We start from the raw sequence: 26,293 nt of genomic DNA on the forward strand, positions 1-26,293 counted from the left end.
ATGCCATGAAAAGTAAATTAGTACTTTGCTTTCACAGTAAATTACATTTGAAAAGGCATTTGATCAACAGTATGAAACATTCCTTAGTGAAGTGGTCGTTACTGTGGAGAATACCTAATTCTAGCATTGTGGAAGATTTACTAAATTTAGGCCATAAATGGGGACTGTAGACACTGTTTCCTCTGGTTCTCCTCTTTGTTTTTAAAGTTAGGTGTTTCTTTCTGGTGGCTTCTCTGGTTAAGTGGCAGAAAGAGATGGTGATGTTCTAGGATAAAGACCTGGAGCAGAAAATGCAGCTTTTCTGGAAAGGCTTCTCAGCATGTAGGGCTCCACATGGATCTGGCCTGTTGCTGTTTGCTGGGAAGCCATTGATGTCCCTGCCTGCTCTGTCTGATACCCTCACCTTTGGGACCAGAGGTGGATCCATTCAGAGGGAAATTCTTGGGTGGGAGAGTCTTTCCTTTTTCTACTGTCAGGGCAAAAAATAATGTTAAAAGCAGTCAAAGCTAGGCCATAACTTTGCATGTGTCTTTAATGGCACAAACCAGTCACTGGAACCCACTGGGCTACTAAAGAGACCTGAAAGGAGAAAGAAGATAGTCCAAGCCTGAGGAGATGCACAGAACAGAAGATTTTTATGTCTTAGAATTATTACAACTGTAGGGATTAAACACATTAGCCCTGCTTTTGTGACTCGGGGAAGGTTCAGTTTTTCTTTTGTTGCTTCAAAAACATGGATCTTGGAAAGCTGATTTATTCTCTCTCTCTCTCCTTTATTTTCATCTCTTTTTTTCCCCAGATACAATTTTCTGTGGTATGCTCTGTGACAAAAAACTACACCTGGCATGGTGCATGGTACCTATTCATCTTCCATGAGAGAAATCCTGTGACAAGAAATGGCTTTTGAGTACCATTTGCAATTGTTGATCATTGAATTTTTGGGAGATGAATATTTCCCAAGAAGAACAGAGGATGCTCTGAGCTGAATTTTAAAACATGCATTCCTAGTTTCCCTTTTCCCTGATTTTATGTTGTGACTGATTTCTACCCAATTCAGCAGTGACAAGAAGATTGCCGCAAAACAGGACTTAAAATAAGCTCCTGAGAAGAAGAATGAAACCCTAAATATGTCACAGCTAAGACAAAGGTGTCCATCAGAGCCACTTTTCTTTCATACCACTTTTAGGAAGTCTCTGAAAGAATTCTGTAGGAAACAAAACTGATTTCTTTGTCCTAAATACCTGTGGAGCATCTTGTTTCCAAGTGTGTTCACATCATTGATTAAATACTTGAAAGGAAAGGAGAGTAATTTGGGTCCAATGTTGAACATTATTGAATTGCATGAGGACAGAAAGGATGCTGGGCTATTGAACAACATGGATTTATACTGGAGGCAAGTTTTTAAAAAGGATGATGATGCAGATTAGCTTTAGCTGGCCTTGAATATCAGCCTCTACTGTGTAAATCTTAGAAACTCAACATTTCATAAAATAGCCTCAGGACTTCTCTGTCCCGAGAATCTGATCTTGCTGCATGAAATGTGCAACTTCCATGTTCTTATGTTGCAGCCAGGAGGGATGCGCACACATTCCATTAACACTGAGTGCAAGGAGACGTGAGCTGAAGCACCACTACATAGAACTCTGCCCCACACCCCCCATTTTGTATATTCTGGCACAGATGAAATGCAAGAGGATTTTCAGACTAGCTATGGACTAAAGAATAGGAGTGCCTGTGCTCTGGTTAATGGCTTGGCTAAATCTAATGAAGTGGAAAAGTGTAACGAAGGACCCAACCACTCTGTTTGTTTAGATAAATAGTCTTTATTTACTGACTGACAAAGTGTTTTTTTCAGGCTCACTTGCAGCAGTGATGACAGGAAGACAACACAAATTACACTTTAAATTATCAGAGGAAAATCTCTAACCAATTATCTAGGTCTGAAATTAATTAAGCTTCAGCCCTTCCAGATCCTGACCCAGTTGCCTGTTAATTTTTTGTTTTCCTTCTCTGCTGCTCATATCTGTTTCCTGTCACTTCAGTTCTGGAAATTGTCTGTTCTGCCTTTGATGGTAGGCTTATGTCCTGCTACTTAACCCTTATCTTTTCTGGAGAATCCCTTCCCCAGACATCTCCCCTCTGCCTGGCAAATGTTTGGAGTCTGACTAGTGTGAGAGTCACACTCCAACTGCAAATCACAAAGCTGTCTTGGCACTGGTAGGGATGGCAGGAAATCTTTCAGGAATATCTCCCCCATGCCCAGTGCATTGTTAGCCACCACATTCCAGGCAGCGTGACTTTTATTGTGTCTTGGAACACCCAACTCACTTCACTCCTCTGCTTTCATTCTATCCCAGGAAGGAACGCAGCAATGAAATCAGTACAGATATTGTGCTGATTATTATGATATACATTCTCTATTAGTGCTCTCTGGAACAAATCTCACTCTTCTTGCAGTGTGCTGCTCATTGTAAAGGAGCGTTCTGCCCCTCTGCTCCCAGGCCTGCTACCCAGGGAACTGGCACCTAGTGATGACCACCAGTGCTGCAGTTTCTGATGGCTTTCAAAATGTAAGATTCAGCTGTATACTTAACATAAGTGTTTGTAGGGCACCTGAGAGGCAGTTCAGCATGAGGAAATTTCAGTTTTATGAACAGTTATGCATCATCTTTATAAAGAGAAGAAAGGCAATTCGTACTCATTTTATTTTCTTCTGACTGATGTTTCCATTTCTTTTGTGTGATGTGAAGGAAAGGAAGAGGTATTTCTTTGAGGAGAGAAAAGAGAAGAGACATTTGATAACAAAAAGTCCAGATCGAAAGCAAGCTAACAGGGGAGCAATTTTCCCAAATTATAGCACCAGGTAACAGAATTTATTTTGAACTAAACATTGTTAAAATTGTGTGTTTTTCTCTTGCAAAGTTTACATGTGATGCTACCCATCTCAGAAAATACAAGATTGCTAGATGGCAATTGAGTGTTTTATAAGGAGTTTTATCAGTAGAGGCACCACTGCACAGTGAAAGCACAGTTAATGCCTTTCACTGCTGGGAGATAGAGAAACATGCCAATAGACTGTCATACACAGATTCAACTGTAAGGTAAACAGACAGGAAAGTCCACCTTCTGAGAAGTAAATGGCTTTCAGAGAATTATCGCACATCTGTTGAGAAATGTTTTTGCTGTTTTCAATTGGAACTGTTTCAGAGAGGTATTATAGTTTTCTGAAGCAGGTGAATAGAAGGCTAATCTGTTATGTTGTTAAGACAACATAGTTGTCCGTAGTTGAGCACAAACAATGGGAACAATATGGGGCCTAATTAGTTGGGGATGGAGTCTGGGGCATAGAATACGCATACAAGATTGTAGTGAATTTCTAGAATTAATTGTAATAATCACTCCTTGTACCATGAATATGCATGTCTTCTCTCTAGAAATAGGGATGTTCACCCTCTTTTGGTGTGCAGGCTATGAAGGAGTTATACCCCTTGCACCCGGCCAGCAAAATAAACGTACCTGCTCTACATCTACTTTTTAGTTACAGAGTTTGTTCCGCAAGTCACAGGTGCACCCATTCTTATGGATTTATTTTTAATCTTTCCAGGTGGAAACAGATGGACTCTTCAAGGAGCACTGTCAGTGTTTAAGTGACATCTTCCCTCAACTTTGATTAATTTGAAAAACTAAACTAATAGGGAAAAACAAACCTAATTCAAAGTCTAGATAATTAGAAGGCTCTTTAGTTCTTACTTCTCTCTTTCTTGACAGAGTCTTCAAGCTGCTGATATGTAAATATTTTGCAAATTAAGCCCCGAGTATCTTGTTTTCTGCAGGAAAACATTGAATTCTAAATATTCAGCTGAACATGAAAGCAACCAGGCAGTCTGCAACTCTGATTAGTCATCCAAGCATATACATTTTGCAGCTTTCATTACTCATTCAGTTCATTTTCTAGTTCTAATACAAAATGATAATATTTTTAGTAAAATTAAGGCAAAACTTTGATTTGAAAACACTGCAGATGGAGGCTTGTTTCTTCTTCTCAGGAGATGTGACGTGCTCTGGTTCATTTGATGCTACATCATAGAAAATTAAATATATTGACTCTTTTATAAAGAAAGTTACAGTAGTTTTTTGTGGAGGAGAATCATCTCTTTAGATCAAATTTATTGTAGACGACATCATCATAGTTCTAAAAGCTCAGGAAAAAGCATCAGAAATTTTAGTTGGCATTCAGTGTAACTGAGGCCTGCCCCCAGTAAAAGGTCTCCCAGTTTCAGATTTAGTTATGGAGATTTTTGTTTCAAACATGCACTGAACTCAGTTTATTAAACACAGGCCTCTGTATTTCTGTGGAAGGTTCTCGGATATGAGCTTTTGAGTTCCATGACTGCCCAAGGTGGTTTGGGATTCCTTACACTACTTTGTTATTCAAATACTATAAGTGAGGCAAGTACCTTCCCTGCTGCATACGAGTCACTAGTTTTCTTCTGTCTACAGCAGAATAGTATATGCCTTTTAGACAAGTGAATTTAGTACCTTCCTTTAAGCTCAGTTAAGCTGTCTTTTTTTTAATATTATTGGATTGTTTCTCCCAAGGTGAGACAAGGAAGGAGATAATCAAGGGCTATAACCTCTGGCTGTAACCAGAGCTGAGTATAGAGAGGTAATCATCCCTCTGTACTCAGCTCTGATGAGGCCACATCTCTAGTACTGTGTTCAGTTTTGGGCTCCTCACTACAAGAAAGACATTGAGGCCCTAGAACATTTCCAGAGAAGGGCAACACACCACTTTGACCTATTTACAATGCTTTATTAATTAACTGGAGAGAAAATTCTTCCTGTTCTCCTGAACACTTGGTTCTCCTTTCAGGCCTGCTATCTGTGGAGAATAAGCAGCAGAGATGGCTGTGCATTGAGCATTTTCCAGAGGAGTTGTAAGTACTCGTACCTCATATGAACATAGTCCATATAATAGCCATACATTTTGCAATCATTACAAATTTAGAGAAGTCTGGTGTCCGGTCTTTGTCATTACAAAGGACTTATCATTTATCAACGACAATGAAAAAGACACAGGAAAAAGAAGCTGACCATTTAGCTTTGCATACTCACGGGCAATCATCTACAAGGAAGCTTGGGTCACTAGCCCAAGTCTTAAAAGGAAATTTTTCTTTGACTTTTCACTCAGGTTTCTCCTATTTGAAGGCTGTTCTGGGAGTTCCTTATTTTATGGAGTAAGAAGGATTTCCTTCATTTTCATTTCCACATACTTTATTGTCAATGGTTTATGGGCTGGTTCAGCCCAGTTCCGTGACAAATGGGCTGGAGGGAATTCGCAAACTCTGTGCCTCTGGAAAAGGGAAACAGGGGGCCCCAAAATAATTTAAAAACAGTGGCAACGATCTGAGGAGAAACAAACTAATTTACTAAATATGATATTGGAATGCAAGATAACACACTATAATACAATACAATTAGAAATGAAGCTAATATATCCAATAAAACGAGAGAGTATCTGGAAGCTATAGATCTTATAGTAGTGCTGAGGCTATGCTTGCAGTCAGGATGAGAAACAGATAGGAGAACTGAAGAAGAAAAGGGACATCAGGTGACCTTGCCAGGAGTTATATCTTCTCTCTGACCAAAAGCCCCCTGGGCAATGCAGTTCTTCTCTTCTGGACAGGTACCCATAATTGGAGCATTAACACTTTAACTCCCATTGCACTTCATGATGTTATGATGTGGAATACCAGTAACCAAAAATCATAAAACCATGACATATATTAAAGATCTCAAACAGAACTTTATTTTTTTTTTTTTGTAGCTTTTTTAAAAAGCAAAGGCTTCTAAAATTGTGTACAACTTTATTCATATTTTCCTTCAATTTATATCCAGTGGAAGGACAGCATAATGGAATAGCTCTAACATGTATCATATGTATGGTTGTGTGTTGTCATACTCTTCGAGTACTGAAAATTTTCCTGAAAATGAATGTACAAACTGGGTATCTTCAGTATTTTTGCTCAGACAGAGCTCCCACTTCTTCCTCCAGCCCTTGGGAACCTGTGGTGATACCTTGAGGGGTGCCATGGGACATGAACAGCCTGACCACCACCCAAATTGTGGTTGAGGGATGATGCAGCAAACTGCTTACCTGCCTTATGTGTTGGTTAAAAATTGCATTGTGTATCCTCATCACAGACATTGTTTCAGCCTCTCTTGTTTCAGTTTCCTATCATTGTGGAGAAGTGATAATGCAATAGAGACCAAGAGATGTTCAGAGGCTGTGATAACACGAGTAAAAAACAGCAGAAAAATGAGTGGTGCTACTGGAAATAAAAGCTCAGAGATGGTATTTGTATGAAGGTTCCCATAAAGACTAACTGATTCCTGCAGCTGTGGCGCTAGAGAGCGCATGGTGTGGGATAATGCCTTGGAAATGTCCTTACTGATGCTGAAACTTGGAAGGTGATATCTCTCATGAAAATGAGGCATAAGATTTGCCAGAAATGTCTTCTTGCCAAAAGCAAGCCTTGGACAATTTCTTAAAGTAATTTCACAAGAGCAATTATCTGGAGAGAAGTGACATTTGGCTGGTGGGGGCCTGCTAGTTTTTACATGCTCTAAGTGCCTCATTATTTAATCTTAGTGTACTAAGGAAGGTGAAATGAATTTAGAAACCAAACTCTAACTCCTTCCCAAATCCAAGCCATCAAACTGAATTTACAGCTTAAACAGCACAGCTAGGAAAATGGCCTAGAGCACGTGGGAAAAGATGCATTTTAAAGCACTCTTTTGCAAAAACAATAAAATTCTTCTGACAACAGACTAAAGGAAAAACTTTCACTTGGATATTTGGAGGTTGAATCCATACTGCAGAGCTCAGAGGTCACTCATTAGTTGCTGCTACGGATGTCAATGTATGAGGATTAAAACCACTGTTAATACACAAAGGCTTTAGAGGTTGGTCTGATGAGATATACATTATAAATTTGCATTTAGCTGTACCCTTGATGGTAGCTCTCTTACATACCTAGCCTGTTCCTGTGGGCTTACTTACGTATACCGCTTTGAAGAATTAGCTTTTGAGTACTACCATAGAAGGAATTAAAATAATTTATTTCCCATCTGAACATTTTTCCATGCAATGTTTTATTTCCCGCTGTGTATGTAGTACATTCATGTAGTCTGGTTGCTCCTGGCACAACCTCATAGTGATAGATTCCTAAAATACTGATGGAGATCCAGTTTTTTGGCCAGAATATATATTTCTGGAATAGAACAGGGCTTTATTATCCCAAATTGCTCACTGTATTTTCTCCAGGCTCTGTGAGCTGTCTCCTGTTACTATCTATTTGCTTTCATACAATTATTGTCCAGAATTTGAAAAATCTCTTTGTGAACAGGATAGTTGCATTTCATTGTCACAGGACCAATTTCTTCTGTAGAGCTGTCAGGGGAACTGTGTGTTGTGTTCTAAAATTGATATAAACTCAAGGTATACCCATCAGAGACAGCAACTATGATGCCTCACAAATCATCCTTGTTGAATAGAGGACATTTATTTGAGACACTGCTTGCTTCCTGGATTTGTTTTGTTTTGATTTTGTTTGTTTTGTTTTTATTTTGTGTTTGTTTGCTTTTTTTTCACTTGAAACTATAAAACGAGCTAAGTATTTAAGTAAGAATCTCCTATTGTAATCTTATTTTCATTATTATTTCCTATGTAGATATATTCTAGATATATTCCTATTTATCAAATATAAATAGTGGTTAGCAATGACCAGGAGCATTTATGTACCACTCACTTCATAGAAATTCATTGTGTGAGGTTGCTATTATTTTTGTTATTCCTTACATTCTATCTTTCCCCACACTTTGGTCTTTCGAGCCTTTGTCCTCTGCAATTCTGGATTAGAAATGTGTACACAGTAGAAATATCTCACCATCTGAAGGAATACAATGCACTCAGGATACAGAACTGCCAACACAGAAGCAGCTTTGTTTAATACTTTTTCTGGTTTAAATTCAAGCTCTAAATTTCAGAGTAAGCCCAAGGGTAACGTGTGACAGAGTTTAGTGCATCTCTTTATGATAGAAAGGGAAAAGCTTCATCAGACAGGTTAAATCTTTGCAGGTCAGCATTTTGTGATATATTATAATATCACTTTTGGAAACAAATAGTGAGTGAAAGTGCATTTATTTCAGGAGGGGAATTCAGTGTGTTACAGCGGTCAGACACAGGGCTGCCTGTCTCTGATGGAGGCTTCTGGGAGCCTTTCTGCAGCTGATGCTTGCAGCTCTGCCTCACACTGCTGAGTACTCGCTCCTGGGATTCATTGTGGGACCCTCAATCTAAACGTGTTCATCACTCTGTGCTGTCAACAGGCCAAGTTACCTCAGAGTTTCATAGTCTGTAGCTCTGCCTGTATCTTAATTCCAAATATCCACCTTCCTCTTCTTTCAGCTATTTAGCTATCTTTACCTCAACCCACAAATTTTCTCAATTTTGCTCTTCCGATACTCTCCTCAGTCCCCCTGAGGCTGAGGGGTAGAGTGAGTGACAGGCTGGATTGGGGCTTAAACACTAGCTGGGGTGAAGCCACTTGTCTTCTGAACAATAAAAACAGGTGGCTGGCAGGTAGTTTCTGTATGCACATCCACTTCCTGAAGAAGTCCATCTGACATCACCCTCTTGAGATATTTCTGATTATCCTTTGGGAGATTTACCCGGATGTTATAAAACACTACGGTTTTCCATTTGAGCCTATCACATAGTCAGTGCAATCCACTTGCTCCATATAGCATCAGTAGCATGGTGTGTACAGAGAACCTTGCCTCTAAACAACTTAGCACTGGTAGTCAAAGTGCTAAAAGAAGCTGCATTTCAGTACCAATCTGAAACTTCTGAAGAAGCCCGACCCCCTTCGTATGCTTCTAATATCTCTTTTTAGGGCTACTGCATGGGTTACCTCCTGTTTAATTTGTTCAAAGGCTTGCTTTTGCTCAGGGCCTCACAAAGAATCATCCTTTTGCATTACCTGGTGGAGAGGTTTTATAATCTGGGATATTCATTCTCCAGAAACCCATAATACCAAGGAAACACTGGGTTTCCTTCTTATTCTTTGGTGGGGACATAGCAATGCATTTCTAACTGTGCTGCTTGCTGCGTTGCCCAGAAATGGATGAGTTCTCCCCAAACACCTGGAGTTGGGAGTCACGTGGGGAGTACTGGAGACTTCTGGGAATTGCAGTCTGTCGCTTCTCAGCTTATCTTCTTCTCAGAGAGCCATAACCAATGTAAGTGGAGTGGAGACTTCCAGGAGCGGGGACCCAGGAAGTGTAGCTCCCCAGCACCGTGCTCCAGTACTAACAGCTGGCTGCGTGATGTCATGATATGGAACACCAGTAGAACCAGGGCAAAAGTGAACCGAAGTATGTTCTCATGTGTTTGTTAAAAATCAAAGCTGCAATATAATAATCTTGCTTGGTATTTTATTGCAATAACCAAAAAAATTTAAAAAAAAAAAAAAATCCACTACAAATTAATCTCCACAGCTGCATGCATCAAATAATTACAAAATGCTTATTTTGAACAAAAATTATTCTTCCTGTTTTGGAGGACTATATTTATCAGCAGTACACTTCTCAGAACAATTTCACGATTATATTAGTAATAATTGTAGAAGCCACACACAGTAACAGAATGAGATCAGAATTACTTTGGGTAGGTAAAAAAGAAAATCCTTGAGGACCAACTGATCTTTCATAGTTTGTGTGAATACAAACTTTCACAATTCAGTACAGCACTGAAGGGATTCTGGTGTCTGAGTCACAAAGGCTGAACCTGCTCACGACCACTTATTGTGCCACTGCAGCTGAGTAACAATGAAAGTATCACGAGAAAACAGCCTTGTACTGAAAACAACAAGACATCAAATAAATCTCCATCTCAAAAAGTGAAAACTAAATACTGTATGATCATTTTGAAATGTCACTGCAGTTTGTAACAGAACAATTTTACACAACCAGGTTCATACAGTAATTGAAAGATGAATAAGTATACACAGCGCTGTTGAAAGAACAATTTGGCTTTGCACACTCTTGAAATAATACACTTCTTTTTCTTTTTCCATGGTGACAACACTCAAATCTGGTTTTTGTTTGTTTGTTTTTTTACAGTGGCTTTTTAAAAACAATCAAGGAAGGTTTTCCTACTTGTAAGAGCTGAGTAATACAGGAGCCGTTTAATACAGGAGCTCAGCAGCAGCTTCTGAAGGAGCATCAGACTCTCAGCTGTACTGGGCAATACTTCTGTGAAGTGAAGTCAGTGAGAACTTTATCATTTGATTCGTGCCATTCATTTCCACAGCAGTATCATAAACCTCTCCACAACATCACTGGAGCTGCTTTAATAGATATCCTTAACTCTTTCCTCCAGGAGGCTGAGAGCTAATTTCAACTACCGTGTTTGAATACATCAGACCTCTCACAACTATACAAGTTACCAGTACTGAAGCTGGCAACATTTCACTATTTCACAGTAGCTCCAAAATAAAATGCTAGAGAAGTGTTTCTTCTGTCAGTTATTGAGTGAAGTTCCAAATCACAGTGCAGTGAGAACCCCATCTCTTACGTCAAAGCCATGAAATGAGGATACATACATGAATTTTGATATTGCTCTAGTTCAGACATTTCTTCCAAGCTAAATGTTACAGAAGAACATAGATAACTATGTTACTTTAGTCAGTAGTTGTCATCTAGTCACACATCTATCAAAAAAGTTTGCTATAATATTATTAATAAACAAAAGCACACCAGTTTTTAAATACAGTCTCACGTATCTAATCTACAGCGTATATACAAGAAAAATGTCCGGTTGCTGTTATATACAGAAGAACAAACATAGCACTAGATCTAAAGTCACACTAACATGATCTCTACCAAAGTTTCATAGCATGAACTGTAGGGGTAAATGTAAAATCAGAATGTATTTCAGAATAACATCTGTAAGGTCACAATAAACTGAATTAAAACTGGACCTGAACTTACATCTGTAATTTGTCTTTATGCACACAATTTTGTATGCATAGTTATTTATTTTTGTACAGGTAAATATCAGCCTGAAATCATTCACTTGTTTGCTACTGCAAGTGAAGGTGCCTACAAAATTACATACGTGAATTCTAGACTTTTGTTTAAATCTTACACAGAATATGGACTTTAAAATAAGTGTGTACACAGAGGCTGAGAAAGCAGAAATACTTTTGGAGCAAGAAGGCAAATGAAGGGTGGAATTTAACTCTGGTATTGACAACCTGTAAGAGTTCCAGTTCAATCTGATCTACTCTAACAGTGGTCACAACAAATGTGTAAGTTTGAGTTACTGTTATTACACAACTGCTTGGCTGACTTGCCTCCCTTGTATCCCTCCACTAATGCTACTGAGGCTACTCCTTTTAGCCCACACTGGATAGATTTTGAGTAGAATAATGTTTTTCTTCATAGATCCTTAAATGTTGTGCACAATAGCTGTGCAAATTCATAACAAACAATAATACACAGGCATCATCTTGTGTTTCTGCTCTCATAATTCCAGCACAAACAGGTCTGGAGCAATGAGAGTATGCACGTAGCTAAGCTGGCAATTGGGAAGCGATGGTGGCTTCTCACAGGGAACTGGGATAAGCCCTGGAGATCTGCACCCTCTGCAGCTGGATCAACTGCAGACAGAGCCCAGCAGGTGAGCACAGTGTAGAAACTCATTGCCTACAACATCTGCTTCTGTTTATGGCTCTGGATTATAAAAAACAGTGCAAAAGGCGACAGTGTAAATGAAACATTACAAAGAACTTGGAATACTGAGAAAAAGTAGCAATATTTTTGTCATGTTTTCCCTTGGATACTGTCTTAAAAGAAAAATTAAAAAAAAAAAAAAAAGACATTTTTAATGTTTTTTACTCTTTTCCTTAGACCTTATCTTTATCAAAGCTGTCAACCCCTAGCAACAGCCTGAGAGACAACTAATGAGCTAGGCCAAAGTTAACTAGAAAAGTCTGTCGAATACTCTTCAATATATATTAAGTTCAGGCAATATTTACTTCAAGTGGTTCACCCCTAAACTAGTTTGCTGAAGAAAGAAGAATTCTGAAAGCTTCCTACTGATTTTTTAATTTGTTTATTCCCTACTGTGAACTGAAAAGCCCTCCTGTTTCATGCTGTTCAAGGTAAAAGAAAATAAAGATGTCATATTCTTTGCCATCCGATATCTGCTAGTACTTTTTGAAGCGTGCTATGATGCCTATCATTAGATCTGCATTTCTGAGGGAGGATGGAGTCGATGGAGGGCAATTAATGTCATAAGTAGTGGTTATGGCTGTTCTCAGACATGTGGTGTGAGTCCTTCCTGCACACATAGCAGCATGTAGGAGAGCAGTTCTCTCCGTTTCACTGTCTGTGTCTTTGTCTGCAGAGCAGCCTTGCTGTTTTGGAGATGACAATACAAGTTGAAGTACTTGCATATTCCACTGAAGTCTGTTCACCTCCTAAAATTTTGCTTAGTGATTCATTCAGCTGGATCCAGCAGTGCATTTTTTCGACTCCCCAAGAAACTGTGTTTTCTTGCATGTTGCTGACAAGTATGTAGAGATATGTGGTAAATCCTGCTAGTTGGTGAACAGAAATGCCTTTGTAGTTATACTTTGGTGCAAAGAGATCATCTGAAGGATCTGTATGACTGTATACTCAGAACAAGTATGTCTCAGGCCTGAAAATGAGAGAGACAAAACAAACTGTGAAATAACTATCTTTCATCTCCATTGCATCTGCAAACAAATTAAAACCTAAGTCGCCCAGTGAATTATCTATTTTGAAAGACATTATGTACATGGACTTATGAACAGCTAAGCACTATTGCATAAAAAAAGCATCTTGGAAACAGCAACATGCACCATCATATGAAGAGAGCTGGGTAAGAGAGATGTGCTGCATATGGAGAAGGTGCATCTAGCTGGGAAATGGGCATGCCTTTGCAGGACTGCAGCACTACTGTGAGGGACATCTATGTCTTCTTTTTGTGCCAGCTGCATGGTGTCACCAGGTTAGTTAACCCCGAGCTGGAGCCAAAAGGTGACACACAAGAAAATGCCGCACTGCACCACTGCCCTCTGCTTGTCAGGGAGTAAGGCTTAACCTGTGTATTTTTCCTCACCATTCAGCATGCTCCATGTTCTTCTGATCACAGCATGCCCAGCATAAGGATCTTTCAGACCACCGGTTTCTAGACCCGGGCAGATAAAGTAATGTCATTGTCCTGTTTGGTGGCATGCCAGTCATCGCCACCAGCCTTACCCTGCCCCTCACTGTGCTGCCTCACCTGAAAGCTATCCCAGCAACACCCAGTGCACATCAGCATGCAGTTTTGTAAGGAATACACACCAAATACTAAAAGGCATTAACTGTTACCTCAGATGACAAACATGTGTCACCAATGGATGTTTTAGCAGAGGACAGAAAGGTATTGGTGACAGTAATATCTTCTAGTTCACTGCTGAAGTGGTCAGACTCTTTGATGACATTATAATTTAGGGCCACACTGTAATTGGCAGGTTTCTTGTCCCGTTTCAGATGGCAGTTGCAGAGTTTCCTGAAGGCTGCTCTGAATTTCTGGGACATGAGATTGTAAATTACAGGATTGATGGCACTATTTAAATAAATACAGATTCTGCAAAATAGCAGGAACCAGTTTTCTTGGAAGGGACTGGAGAGAAAGGAATTGACAACCACCAGTGTTCGATAGGGCATCCACAGAAATGCAAAGAGGACTACCACCACAGCCAGCATCTTGGTAACCTGGGGGAACACAGACAGACACAAGGCGGGCAGGTTAATACAGCTTGGAAGGAACAAATATCTACCTAAATCTCTAGGGCCAAAGAAAAACTACTGACAGGTTTTTCAGCTGTGAGTTTCAGATTTATGTTTGATTCAGAAAGTTCAACTGGAGTAAGAAAAACAAACAAAAACAGCACTCAGTTTCAGATTCCTTCCAGCTTTTGTTAAATGACTGTAGATTCTGAAGCCTGTCTACATGATCTACTTTAAGAAGTACCTCGTGGGGTTTCAAAAGTCAAAAGTATTTTTTTCATAGAATGGCCTGGGCTGAAAAGAACCTCAAAGATCACCTAGTTTTAACCCCACTGCCATGGACAGGGTCACCAACCACCAGACCAGGCTGCCCAGAGCCACATCCAGCCTGGCCTTGAATTCCTTCAGGGATGGGACAGCCACAACCTCTCTGAGCAACCTGTTCCAGTGCATCACCACTAGAACAAGTTGCCCAGGCTCCAATTTTTTAAAGGTACTAGATTTATTCCTAGTCTTAACATTATAATATTTAATTAGGTATTCATTATTTGATACGTCAGTTATCATTTACACAAATAAGAATATAAGAGATTATTGAAATGATAATAACTTGATTATTAGAAGAGATTTTATCTATTGTGTAAAACAAAAAACAGCCCTTGAGAATACCCGGGATGTCTGAATGAACTAGAAATAACTGAAAAGTTATAAAAAACCCGAACACGTAAGAGGGCTTTTCTCTTAAATTGTAATTTACTTTCATTGTAAATATATGCTATATATACATAAAGCAATTGAAGTCCTAATATAATATACTGTAATATATGTGGCGTATTTTAAACTCTAGTCTCTTCACTAAAGAAAGTTTGAAGTGTTAAAACAAGGTAGAAAGTACAGTGAAATGTGACTACATGGAAAATACATGGAGATAATTCAGTGGGATAGCCTCATACACATAGGGGGATGGTTTCCTTAACTGTGTGTGCAAGAACTGGAAAGCAGTGGCACAGAATGTGGTGAGCTATTCCTGCTCTGTGATTCAGTGGTGTCCTGCTGTGGCTCACAAAGACTGGGGATTCCTTACCTCTCCTTTCATCCCTCCAGTTTGGCCCCAGCGTGCAGTTCCAAACTGGAGAAGTCCATTCAACTGAGAATAATCATTTATAGGGAAAACAATCCACATCTAAAGGAAGACAGTATGCCTTTGTAGAGCTTAGAATAACCATGGAACTAACTAACAGATGTGCTAAAATTGCTAGGCATTCAGAGGGAGAGTAGGTAATAATCCATATAGACATTGGAGTACTTTGCTACCAGAAGCTCAGGAGGCGAATTAGTAATCATAGCTACTGATCAGTGGCAATTTAAGTTTCTTCTGATTATGTCTTTAAGGTACAATTGCTGAGAAAATCACTTTCAATAGTGTAGCTGTCACTTTGAATCCTAGGTTGTATTAGAAGTAAATTCATTGTGATTTCTGTTAGAAAACAGAAAAATATTAAGTCATGAAATTTTAAGTCACATAATTGATATGGCACAACAATGAAAAAAATGGCTATTAAACCTCAAGTCAAGTCCTATGTGCCACAAAGACATACACATATGTACTGTGCAAACTATTAGCTAAATTTATGTGTACTCATGCCTTTAATGTGCATTTTTTGTTCTATCTAACATCACTAGCTTATAGTATTGTCATGTTCATCTTACTGAAACTGTGATTATACAAAATATTAAGACTGGCTCATAGCACCAGATAAAATGGAGACAGCAGAAAGTACACTGAGATCAGATCCATTCAGTTTGTAGATCTGAGTGAGTCACAGAATATTCTAAGTTGGAAGAGACCCACAAGGGTCATCCAATCCAACTCCTGGATCAACACAGGACCACTCACAATTCAAACTCTACATCTGAGAGTACTGCCCAAACACTTAGTGAAATCCCTCTGTCCTGGGGAGCCAGTTCCCATTCCAGACCACTCTAACCCATTCTCTGTCTGTATTCTACAGTAAATGCAAGAAGCAGGAGCCTCTTGTTGCTTCAGTTGATGCAAGCCAACAAGAATTTGCCACAATTCTAAAGTGGCTGCAGCATGCCCTTCTTGAAGGTAGTTTTCTTGTCCATTCATGTCAGACTATAAGTGCTGTGCAGATGACAGCAGCTCCTCTGCTTTGGACTAATTTGTTTGTCCCCATTGTGACAGGAGGTCTTGTCACTCCTCTGCACTCTCAGAGCTTCTGAACTCGAGCTTCTGCCATTGTGGGCTTTACTTTTTCCCCCAGTTTTGCCATTACAGATGAACCCTGTATCTACACGCGGCTTTCTTCTCCACGTCAAAAATCTCCACTGGGATGGATGCAGAAATAGAGGAAAGTTTGACCCATTTTACATATCTGTCACAACCATTTTGAAATCACTTCATATGAAACATAAGTAAATATTATTATTGTCAACCCTGTCCACAGCAGGTTTGGAACCTGATCATTCCCTTCCAACCTCAACATTCAATGATTCTATGATTCTGTGATTATTTTTGGAGGGACTAATTATTTTGTATCAGTGAAGTGGGACATAGTTGTAAAGGGGACAAACTTTTCAAGGACCTTCTGTTTAGTACCTAATCCATCTAACCATGCATGTTCTCTGAAAATGGAAGCATGACCATAGGAACAATCTAGAGGGCACTGGTATGTTTATTAATTACTCAGTTGAAGGCAAGTGCGCTGATTGCTCTTTTCTTGTGGGTATGTACAGCCCTCTTCTGTGCTCAGAGTACGAATTATTCTCAGTTAAAGAAATTGAAAACATGATTAGAAGTGTTTGAGAAAATCCATAGTAATCCAAATTTTAAGCGTACTTTGAATGTTAGTAAAGTGCTTGAGACTGAACATGCTTCTGGCTGCATGCACCAGAGGAGGCTTAGTTTGGATATCAGGCAAAACTTCTTTACAGAAAGGGTTGGTTAGCACTGGAATAGGCTCCCCAAGTAGGTGGTTGAGTCACCATCCCTGGAAGTGTTTAAAAACCATTTGGATGTGGTGCTCAGGGATATGATTTAGCAAAGGGTTGTTAGAGTGAGGGTAGTATGGCTAGGCTGTGGTTGGAATTGATGATCTTGAAGGTCTTTTCCAACCTGAGCAGTTCTATGATTCTATGATTCTATTTCTGCAAGCAAAGGATACTTAATGTTACTGGAATTATGGTGGTGAAAAAATCCGGTGTTTTTAAACCTACTTGCAAGTAAAAATGTCTCTCAGTAGCTCATCTGTCTGCTGTAATCTACACCCAGCATTTACAGGTCAACTTCCATCTTGCTGATATTTTGATGTATATCCAGAAGTGGACAGGCTGTTTTGGAATAACAAAGATACAGTTTCATAGACTAAAGCCTGAAAAATCAAATATTTAATTATTGCAGTTGCCTCTGTAACTGCAATCAAGAAACTACAGTACACTAGTTGTAAGATGGGGTAACAAGCCAAAGGTCTTTAGCCTCTCACAGCATCATCGAAAATGGCACTTCTCTGAATACATTTATGGAGAAGAACACACAGATAAGGAAATGTTGAAATGATATTAAATGTATCATGTGACTAAAAGGAGAGAGTTTTGACTTACATCTTGATTGGCTGCTTATGATAAGAATTAACTGGCTAATTAAAAACACCTGAATAATGCAATAAGTGAAAAAGATTGAATAAAATCACACATATAATGGATTTCTCAAAGGCTAGAAGAAGCCTGGAGAAATCTGTTATTAAATACATACCTATCAGGAAGCAGTGGTAGGAATGCTTCCTTCTTATACAGATTTGTTGTCTGTTGTACTGAAATCTCAAACACATTTTTTTCTCTCTGGGTTCTTGCAAAGTGCCTATATCTATCAGCTGTGGCTCACTGTTAGAGACCATGAAACATCTTAAAGAACAATGCCACTAAAATATTGGCTGTGTTGAGATCAATGACAAATCACTTACCAATGAAAAGAATTAGGATGTTATACTGCCGCTCACTTATAAAATCACCTGAAATATACACCTGCCATCTTTTTGTGTGCTCAAATGCAGTCGTATGGCAATAAATACAGTTTACAAGTTCTTCAGAATTACCAGGCTTCCATAGATGTTCAAATTGTTTAATTGGAAAACCCAAATTCATAGTCTATATTTTCTGGTGAGTGAGTAGAAATCAGTTTCAGTTCACTTCTTTGGACTTTTTATCATCCATCCAAATGATCATATGGTCTTTAAATGTATCTTAGCATTGAATTTACATTGAATTTGTATTGAAGTTCTTTCTTCAGCCCTCAGTAAAGTAAATGATACTTTGAACTGTCTTGCCTTGAGAGATACGTTTTGTCAAGATATCATGTTCTAATCATACTGATTAGGTTAAGCTTTGAAGTTTCAGATACTTTGAACTCAGTTTAACTGAAGAGTGCTGCAAGAATTTGCTTTGTCGTTGCCCCTCCTGTTTAACTTGTACAGAAAAACTATTCCATCCTGTTTACTCTGGTTCAGATTTTGTAAATTTCTCAGCAAAAAACCCCCATATATATATCCTATAAAGTTTATCAAAAAGATGTTCAAACAGTTCTCACTTTACTGTTAGTCACCTTTTCATTTTCTCCAAATCTTCTGTTGCAGAGAACAGTTTATCACTGTTTGATTATGATTGAAACCCTATGTAAACCTTCAAAATATTTCACATAGAATTCATATTTTTAACTCTATATGATCTTCCATCTAGCTATGTCTTTGTAGGAGATGTGCTCCAGCTCTCTAAGCATCTTGGTGGCTCACTGCAACAGCTCCATATCTTTCTTGTGCTGGGGGCCTCAGACCGGGCTGCAGCATTGCAGGTGGGGCTTCACGAGGGCAGAACAGAGGGGTGTCAGATGTAAGGATGTGCAACCCATCACATCATCTTAGAGCCAACCCATCACAGGAACATTGGCTGATTTCAGGTCAGAATGCACCTGGACAAAATATAAGAGGTGCCGCAGGAATAGAACTGTACACCTCACAGTCAGTCATATTATTTAAAGATAATATGCTGGGCATCACACGAAGATTTTAGACTTTGAGATTTTAGATTATCTGAACCCGAACTTGCATTTTGCCATTTTAAAGCACATAATACATTTGTGCAAATGTTAACTAAAAAACCCACTCTGTCCTTGCTTTGCTTCCTGCACTGCACTACAGAGAAAATGCACAGCTAGTCTCATCCAACAGGTTGCTTGGGATTTTAGAAAACCTCTGCTGACTTTATAAGGTATGAAACACCACACTGTAATCTCAATTTTCCGTTTTCATTATAATTTAACAGCATCAATTCTTTGCAATACTCAGTTCAAAAGATGTCTGTTTTTCAAGTGATGCTTAGCACAAGTCACCAAGCATGCATGCTGAAGTGAGATTGAGAACCTGAAAGTTAATTATCTTCTACTAATTCATGGACAAAGTATAATAAACTATTAACTATAACTGGAGATAGATTGGAGATAGACATTTCAGCTGTTCATTCCAAGGCACAGCTCTCGTGCTCTGTAAGCTCTTGGTGCTCTAGCAGGCAGCTCAGTTAACTTTTCAGATCTATGTCCGTACTAAGGGAGAACCATCCCTCTCATTAAACAGTTGCAATCTTCATAGCATGAAAACAACATAAATTTCAGCTTATAAACTGAGGGTGCACTCAGCTTGTTTGAAAGGGTGTACAGCTCAGCCTTGCTTCCTGCAGGACTGTGCAGAGTAGAGAGGCAGAATCATCCCACCTGGCAGAGCAGCTTCTGCTCCAGATCCCAGCAGCAGGTGCTGACAGGCATGGACCAGGCATTCAGCATGGAGTCACAATCCTCCATGCTCACACCAAACTGCTGCATGCAGCTGGGGTCTGATCCTGAGAGCCAATCTGCCAAGCGATGCACCAGAATTTGTTAGGACTGGACTAACTGTGCTGACAGCTGTGTGAGTGGGAAGTAGTGAGATTCATTGCAAATAGCCATAAATCATTCCACCAATGAAATTCTAGCTATATAAGCATGCATACATAACAGAATATAAAGAAGCTGGTCAGATCTATGCCTCACTTTTGAGCTACCGGTACAAAAGGAAATATTTTCTAAGCGAGAATAGCACAGACACTTCACACTTACCAAACATTTTTATACACAGATGTGCTTATGTAGACTGTACCCGGGGCATCCAAGACAATAAGGAAAAATAAGAATTTGACCACATTTGCAGAGTCACACAGTGCCTTAGCAGGGACTAAACCACAAGTCTCTTAAACTGCCAGGCTTTTATTCAGATCTCAAAAGTAACTGAAGAGTCACTGTGTGCATTTGATTGGATTACTAATATGCTGCAGTGTAAAGAAACCATCATTTAAAGTGTTTTATTCTTTACCGACACTTCCTAACTACTTTTTGTTACAGTAGAAAGAATACTATTTATTTTCTAGTCCTAGAAGTAAGAGATCAGAAATAGGCAAGAAAGAATACATACTTATATATATGTATATATATACCTGAGAATTTCTGCTTGGAAACATACCAAAAGAGACGATATAGTTTACCCCCTTCCATGCATTTAAACCAGTAATCTCTGAAACAAGTTTTTAGATTCCAAAAAGCCATTGCAAATTGCTGTTCCTACCTGCCTTCTAGAAGCAATAGTGCTATTGAAACTCTTGTTAGTCGTCTTGGAATTCACAGTCTTGTTTTGGTGAGCCGTGTCATTCCTCCATGTCTGAGAGTTTTCTTTTGGGTCTGAAGGCATGGGATTCAGGAACAGTATTCTAGCAATCAGGCCATAGAGGACAGTTGCCAATACCATTGGCAGAACATAAAATATTCCAAAGTCCATCATGTAGATAGGAGAGTAATAGCTCCTGGACACCTTGTAGCCACAAGACACAACAGTAGTGTCTTTGTAGACTGCTGTATTGAGATCTAGTAGGAAAAACCAGAGCATACAGTATATGGAGGTGAAAGACCAGACAAAAATAATGATCTTTTTAGCTCTTGAAAATGTGCATAGGAATTGAGCCTTGATTGGGTGGCAGATAGCTATATATCTCTCAACGGTGAAAGCAGTGATGGAAAAAGAAGAAGCATTGATCCCTAGGTACTGGAGATAAGTGATGCAGAGGCAACCCACGTAGCCGTACACCCAGGATTTGTACAGACTTTCTGTGATATTGGGTAGTCCTGCAGCCACAAGCACCATGAGATCTGCCACAGCCAGACTCACCAGGTAGCAGTTTGTGGGAGTTCTCATGTGTTTGGTTCTGAGGACAACCAAGACCACCATGATGTTGCCCACGATGCCCAGTCCACAGATGAGGAGGACCAAGAGGATGGTAACCACTTGGTATTCAGCTGTAACGATCTCTTGACTTGACAGCAGCCCAGTGTGGTTCTGCTCATCACCTGTGCCATTCTCCATCTTCATCAGCCAGCTGCTGCCCCTGCCTGATGCTTGGTCTCAGCACATGTTCTCCATGGTCCCTGCAGAAGGAAGAGTGGAGCAGAACATGGATGAGCCACAGCCCCAGAGTGCATGCTCCATATAGTCACAGTCCCATTCCTGGCCTGTTATCCACTCACCTGAAAGCACCTGGACTTTGCAAATTCAATTACCAGATAGGCTAGTCCTTCCAAGATGCCAGTTCATGCACACAGGCTAAAAAACTTTTCTCATAGCTGGTTTGAGGTGCTCGTCAGAACACAGCACGTGGAGATTTCCACTCTGTAGAGGAGGAGGAGGCAGGGAGAGCAGGCAGCCCCGCTGCACTGCCAGCTGGCTGGAGCCCTGCACGGGACTGAGTGGATACAGCCCTGGCTGCCTTCAGAATCTCCGCTTTCCAGGAGGAGCCACAACGTTGCCGAGGGTGGAGACAGCAGCGGGGAGTAAAGGGAGAGCGATTTGTAAAGCTCCACAGGTTTGCTGCATCCCGCTGCTTTTCCTCCGCTCTCAGATGGCTCACGAATCGATCACATCGATCCACCCTGGAATCAAAGGGATGACTGACTGGCAACAAAAATAAACTGATTTCTAAAACTCTGGTTTCCCCCGTGTCCTTGCGGAAGAGCCGGTGATTTGCACTTTCCTCTGCTTTGCAGGGAACTGTTAAGTATCCCTTCAGAGCTGTCAAAAATATACCTCAGTTTTTGTAAGCAACAAGAAAAACTGGTTTCTTTTCTCTTTTCTTTTCTTTTCTTTTCTTTTCTTTTCTTTTCTTTTCTTTTCTTTTCTTTTCTTTTCTTTTCTTTTCTTTTCTTTTCTTTTCTTTTCTTTCCTTTCCTTTCCTTTCCTTTCCTTTCCTTTCCTTTCCTTTCCTTTCCTTTCCTTTCCTTTCCTTTCCTTTCCTTTCCTTTCCTTTCCTTTCCTTTCCTTTCCTTTCCTTTCCTTTCCTTTCCTTTCCTTTCCTTCTTCCTTTTCTTCTTCCTTTTCTTCTTCCTTTTCTTCTTCCTTTTCCTCTCCTCTCCTCTCCTCTCCTCTCCTCTCCTCTCCTCTCCTCTCCTCTCCTCTCCTCTCCTCTCCTCTCCTCTCCTCTCCTCTCCTCTCCTCTCCTCTCCTCTCCTCTCCTCTCCTCTCCTCTCCTCTCCTCTCCTCTCCTCTCCTCTCCTCTCCTCTCCTCTCCTCTCCTCGTACCTTCTTCTTTCTCCTTAGTACCTTCTGCTCTTGTCTGGATTGTAGCACAGTCCGATAGCACTATCAATCAGAGCACAAATGGCTTCTTAATGAGATCATTTGCCTCCACATGCAGAGTGTTAATTCACCAGCGTTTTCTCAATGACAATTCCACACTGGCTGAATAAACACCTCTTTGTTCAATCAGATTGTGTAAAACTACAGACAAATTATAAAGCTAGTAGAAGTAGCTGCTTGCAGATGCTAGATGAAACATCAGTGCATGAAGATTTTGATAGTATTAGTCCACATCATTTGTGGAGCACTTCCCTTTTCTTTCCCTGTAGTACTTCCCCAACCTATAATGTTTCTGTAAAATCTGACGTTATTTCAGAAGGAATTTCAAGACAGTAAATATTTGTTCTGTGTAATTAAAGCATCCAGTGTCACAGACTTGGCACAAACATTGTGTTATGTGTATTGCCTGTTACATTCAAATTATCTTCATAACATAATCATCAGTCAGAGATCACATAGTGAATCTGGAAATCAGTAAAACATTGCCTTTTTCTCCCACTTAATGCTGTGTGAATTTTGCCAGCAGCTGTGTTGGGAGATGCAATATTGCAGACTTCAAAATACACTGGCTAGTTTCAAAACAATTCAGCATTAATATATGCAAGCCCAGCAGCTGTGCCAGAGAAATTGTGAGAGCAGATGGAGCAGAGATATTGCTGTGAAACTTTTATAGTATGTCTGCTGCTCCATTTTATACACATACCTGTTGGTTCAGGCATCAGTTGATATTGCATGTACAAATGAGCACATATGCTGTTAGCAAGTCCAAACAACAGATAGATAAACAAACACTTGAAAAGTGCTGACTCTTGCCAATAATTTTCTGTTGGTACAACTGTTTGTGTAGGAGGAGGAGGGTATGCATTGCGTTTATACACCCTGTGCTGTACACTGCTTAGCTAACAACATTCTTGTACAATTTTTCCCCCAGTTTGCCTCAACTACAACATGTCTGCACACTTGGGGCACAAAAAAGCCATAACAAACTGTTTTGTTGGTTTGTGAGATAAATCTGCATCTGGAAAAATCTTTTATGAGTGAAAATTTGAGGGAACCAAGCATATCTTCTTCAAGATAAATCTCACTACCCATGGGCAGTAATCCTTTCTAACTTGGTTTTTAAAGACTTTCACCAAAGAACACCTGCTAGAGTACTGCTAAAATCCTGGGCATGTTTTCCAAAGGGGTCCAAGTGATTTAGGACTTGTGATGACTTGAGAATTCCTAAGTGCATCTCAAAAAATTCTATTTGGTTTGGGAGATTTTGATCTGCATATCTACATAAAAGTGCAAATCCTATATCAATGCTGATTTGTGCACACCTTCTTTGTTTACTTTTAATCTTTGTAATGGACTGTTCTTGGCTGTTACATCAAGAATTTTTAACTGAATTGTTCTGAAAAAGCACTTGTCACAAAGATTAAGTAAAATGGTTGTAAGCAGTAAATTGTCTCACATAGGAAATACGTATTAACTATTGCCTGGCAACAAGGTCACTGGGTACTGTGATCTGCTGAGACAGATCTGAGATCATGGGGCAAAGAAGACTGAAGGATGTTAAAGAGGTCTACTCTTTTCTTGGCTAATATCTATCAATTTGAGTGGAGAGAAACTGTTACAAGAAAATGAAGAAGCAGAGGGAATTTTACCGGAACAAAGAGAGTTCAGACCACAGAAGGGATGAGGAAGCCTGATGTAATGAAGCTTTTTGATTTTCTTAATCAATCCTGCATTGACTGGGACTTTACCATTCAATAGACTATCATCTAAGTCAAAGTCTTCACAGAAAAGTGATATGAGGAAAGAGAGGGTACAGCTCGGCAGCGATAAACACATAATACTTCATGTGAAAAGGAAAAAGTAAGTATTCAGATTCAGAGTAGAAAACCTGTCAAGTGAACTTTGGAATAGACTGCCTGCAGAAGCAAGAATATTCAGAACTGAAGATCTGATTTGGCCTAGGAGTTCTAGGGAGGGATGGATGTCTACATGAGGTTTGTTCTGGCCCTGCTGCCCTCTGATTCCATCGCTGTAATCCTTGGGCATGTCTTCCTTCACTTTCTTCCTCTCTTATGCACTCCTAAAGAAGGAAAATGTGATCCAGATACTTATATTTTCACTGGTCCTCAAGTGAAGACTGACAAAGACAGAACTACCTTGTCTGTAGTACTCCAGTGAATGGACAAAGGTACTGTGCACCTGGTGACAAATCCAGTCATAACATTTGTGCCTTACTGTTCATAGGAAGAAGAAATGCCTAAATTCTTCCAGCCTCGAAAAAACACAAGTCTGTACACTACAAACTGAAGTTCTCTGTGCTGGGAATTTCAGTCTTGAGAAATTCAGTCCCTTTCCTAGGGAGCTGGAAAGCATCCAACACAGGGAAGATTGGAGAGGCCTTACAGGGGGCACAGGGCCTCTGCTGAGCTCTGCTCTACCACTGCACGTTGAGATGGGCATCTAGATTTAAGTGGCACAGGCATAGATATAAAGCAGTAGAAGAGCAGCAGCAGCAGGAGTTGCGGTGTGGTTACAAAACTGTCATTACCTTAATGGATTAATGTTTGTCAGACTCTCCTACAATAATTTGTGAGCAGTGAGGTTGAATGCAAATTGCAAATAAAGTTTATAATCAAGGATAATTGATTTTTTTTTGTAGATCAGTTTGTTATCCAGCCTTTTCCAGCCCTTGTCACGGTATAGTCATTAAAATAATTATTTCTAAGAAAGCAGTATCCAAAACAGTGTAAAATTCTTATGATACTTATTTGAATTCTGATCACTGTACTTCAGGAACAAATTTAAAGATGGTAGTGAGAAAATCCATGAGTTGATTTTAATAATGCTATGTTCATTTGAGCTGTCTAAAGGTCTGAACCCCTCTATTTTCCCATTCCATAAAGTGAGAAACAAACAGAAGTTTCTTTTCTTCAAAAACAGTTATCTGAATGTTATTGTGATTTCCTATGACAAGTGCACTGGAAACAAAGAAACTGCCATTTTGTGACAATGAAAAGGGAAAAAAGAGTACCTCTCCCCAGGAGATCAATTCCATAAAGTACTATACCTGTAAAACATTGCATTTTTAATATCTTTAATATACCGAGTACTGTATAAAGCATAATTTTTCATTAGAAAAAAATATTAAAGACGACTATAAAATTTCTACAAATGCATCCACTTATGCTTTTTATGGAAATGAATTGTGGAAGCATCAGCAGTCATTTAATGCTATTTTAGATTAAAGGGGATGCTTAGGATTTCACTAATACACTCAATTTTTTCCAGATGGGCTTAAAAGAGCTATTAGCTGTGTAAGGTCAGCATACTGAATATTGATAAAAAGGTTTTTGACACTACAAAATGAGCCTTGTCCATTTGGCATTAGCATTCGGTTGACTTGAGCACTTCAAAACAACACTGACCTACAAAATGAAAGGATATTTCTGCAAGTAAATCACGATTTCAAGCTGACCATTCTACTTCCTACTTCAGTGATGTATGAAGAAAGTACGGAAATTCCCATCTTATGCTATGCATCGACAAACGCTTTACACAGCTGCCAAGATAAACATCATTGTGTAGATGACAGTTTCTGTTTGGAGTAATTTGTTGAATTGGATTTTCATTGGATTAATTGGAAGATAATGAGCTGTGCTATGAAAAAGACATGACTGAGAATGTCTAAAGTATACATATGCCAA

At 39.5% G+C, this 26,293-nt stretch overlaps 1 protein-coding gene and 1 long non-coding RNA gene across 3 annotated transcripts; one reads left to right on the top strand and one right to left on the bottom strand.

Annotated features, from left to right (window-relative positions):
• The first annotated feature begins 904 nt into the window (after nucleotides 1-904).
• Nucleotides 905-10,362, top strand: LOC146761702 (uncharacterized). Its single transcript, XR_014942461.1, has 2 exons — nucleotides 905-2,863; nucleotides 4,874-10,362. It is a non-coding gene; the product is annotated as an uncharacterized LOC146761702 (long non-coding RNA).
• On the bottom strand, nucleotides 9,482-21,701 carry TRHR (thyrotropin releasing hormone receptor). Of its 2 annotated transcripts, XM_085537064.1 has the most exons (4): nucleotides 21,485-21,701; nucleotides 20,532-21,385; nucleotides 13,468-13,854; nucleotides 9,482-12,769 (listed from the first exon to the last, which is right to left on the bottom strand). In XM_085537064.1, exons 2-4 carry the CDS (start codon nucleotides 21,327-21,329, stop codon nucleotides 12,764-12,766), a joined length of 1,191 nt encoding a protein of 396 aa, XP_085393190.1. In that variant the 5' UTR covers nucleotides 21,330-21,385; nucleotides 21,485-21,701; the 3' UTR covers nucleotides 9,482-12,763. The 2 variants fall into 2 exon arrangements, with proteins under 2 accessions (XP_085393190.1, XP_015711479.2); XM_015855993.3 differs by having other exon boundaries at nucleotides 12,704-13,854.
• Between the last annotated feature and the right edge of the window lie 4,592 nt (nucleotides 21,702-26,293).

The sequence above is a fragment of the Coturnix japonica genome, chromosome 2 (genome assembly GCF_054131305.1).
Source record: "Coturnix japonica strain WE chromosome 2, WE-NBRP24, whole genome shotgun sequence".
NCBI classification, from domain to species: Eukaryota; Metazoa; Chordata; class Aves; order Galliformes; family Phasianidae; genus Coturnix; species Coturnix japonica.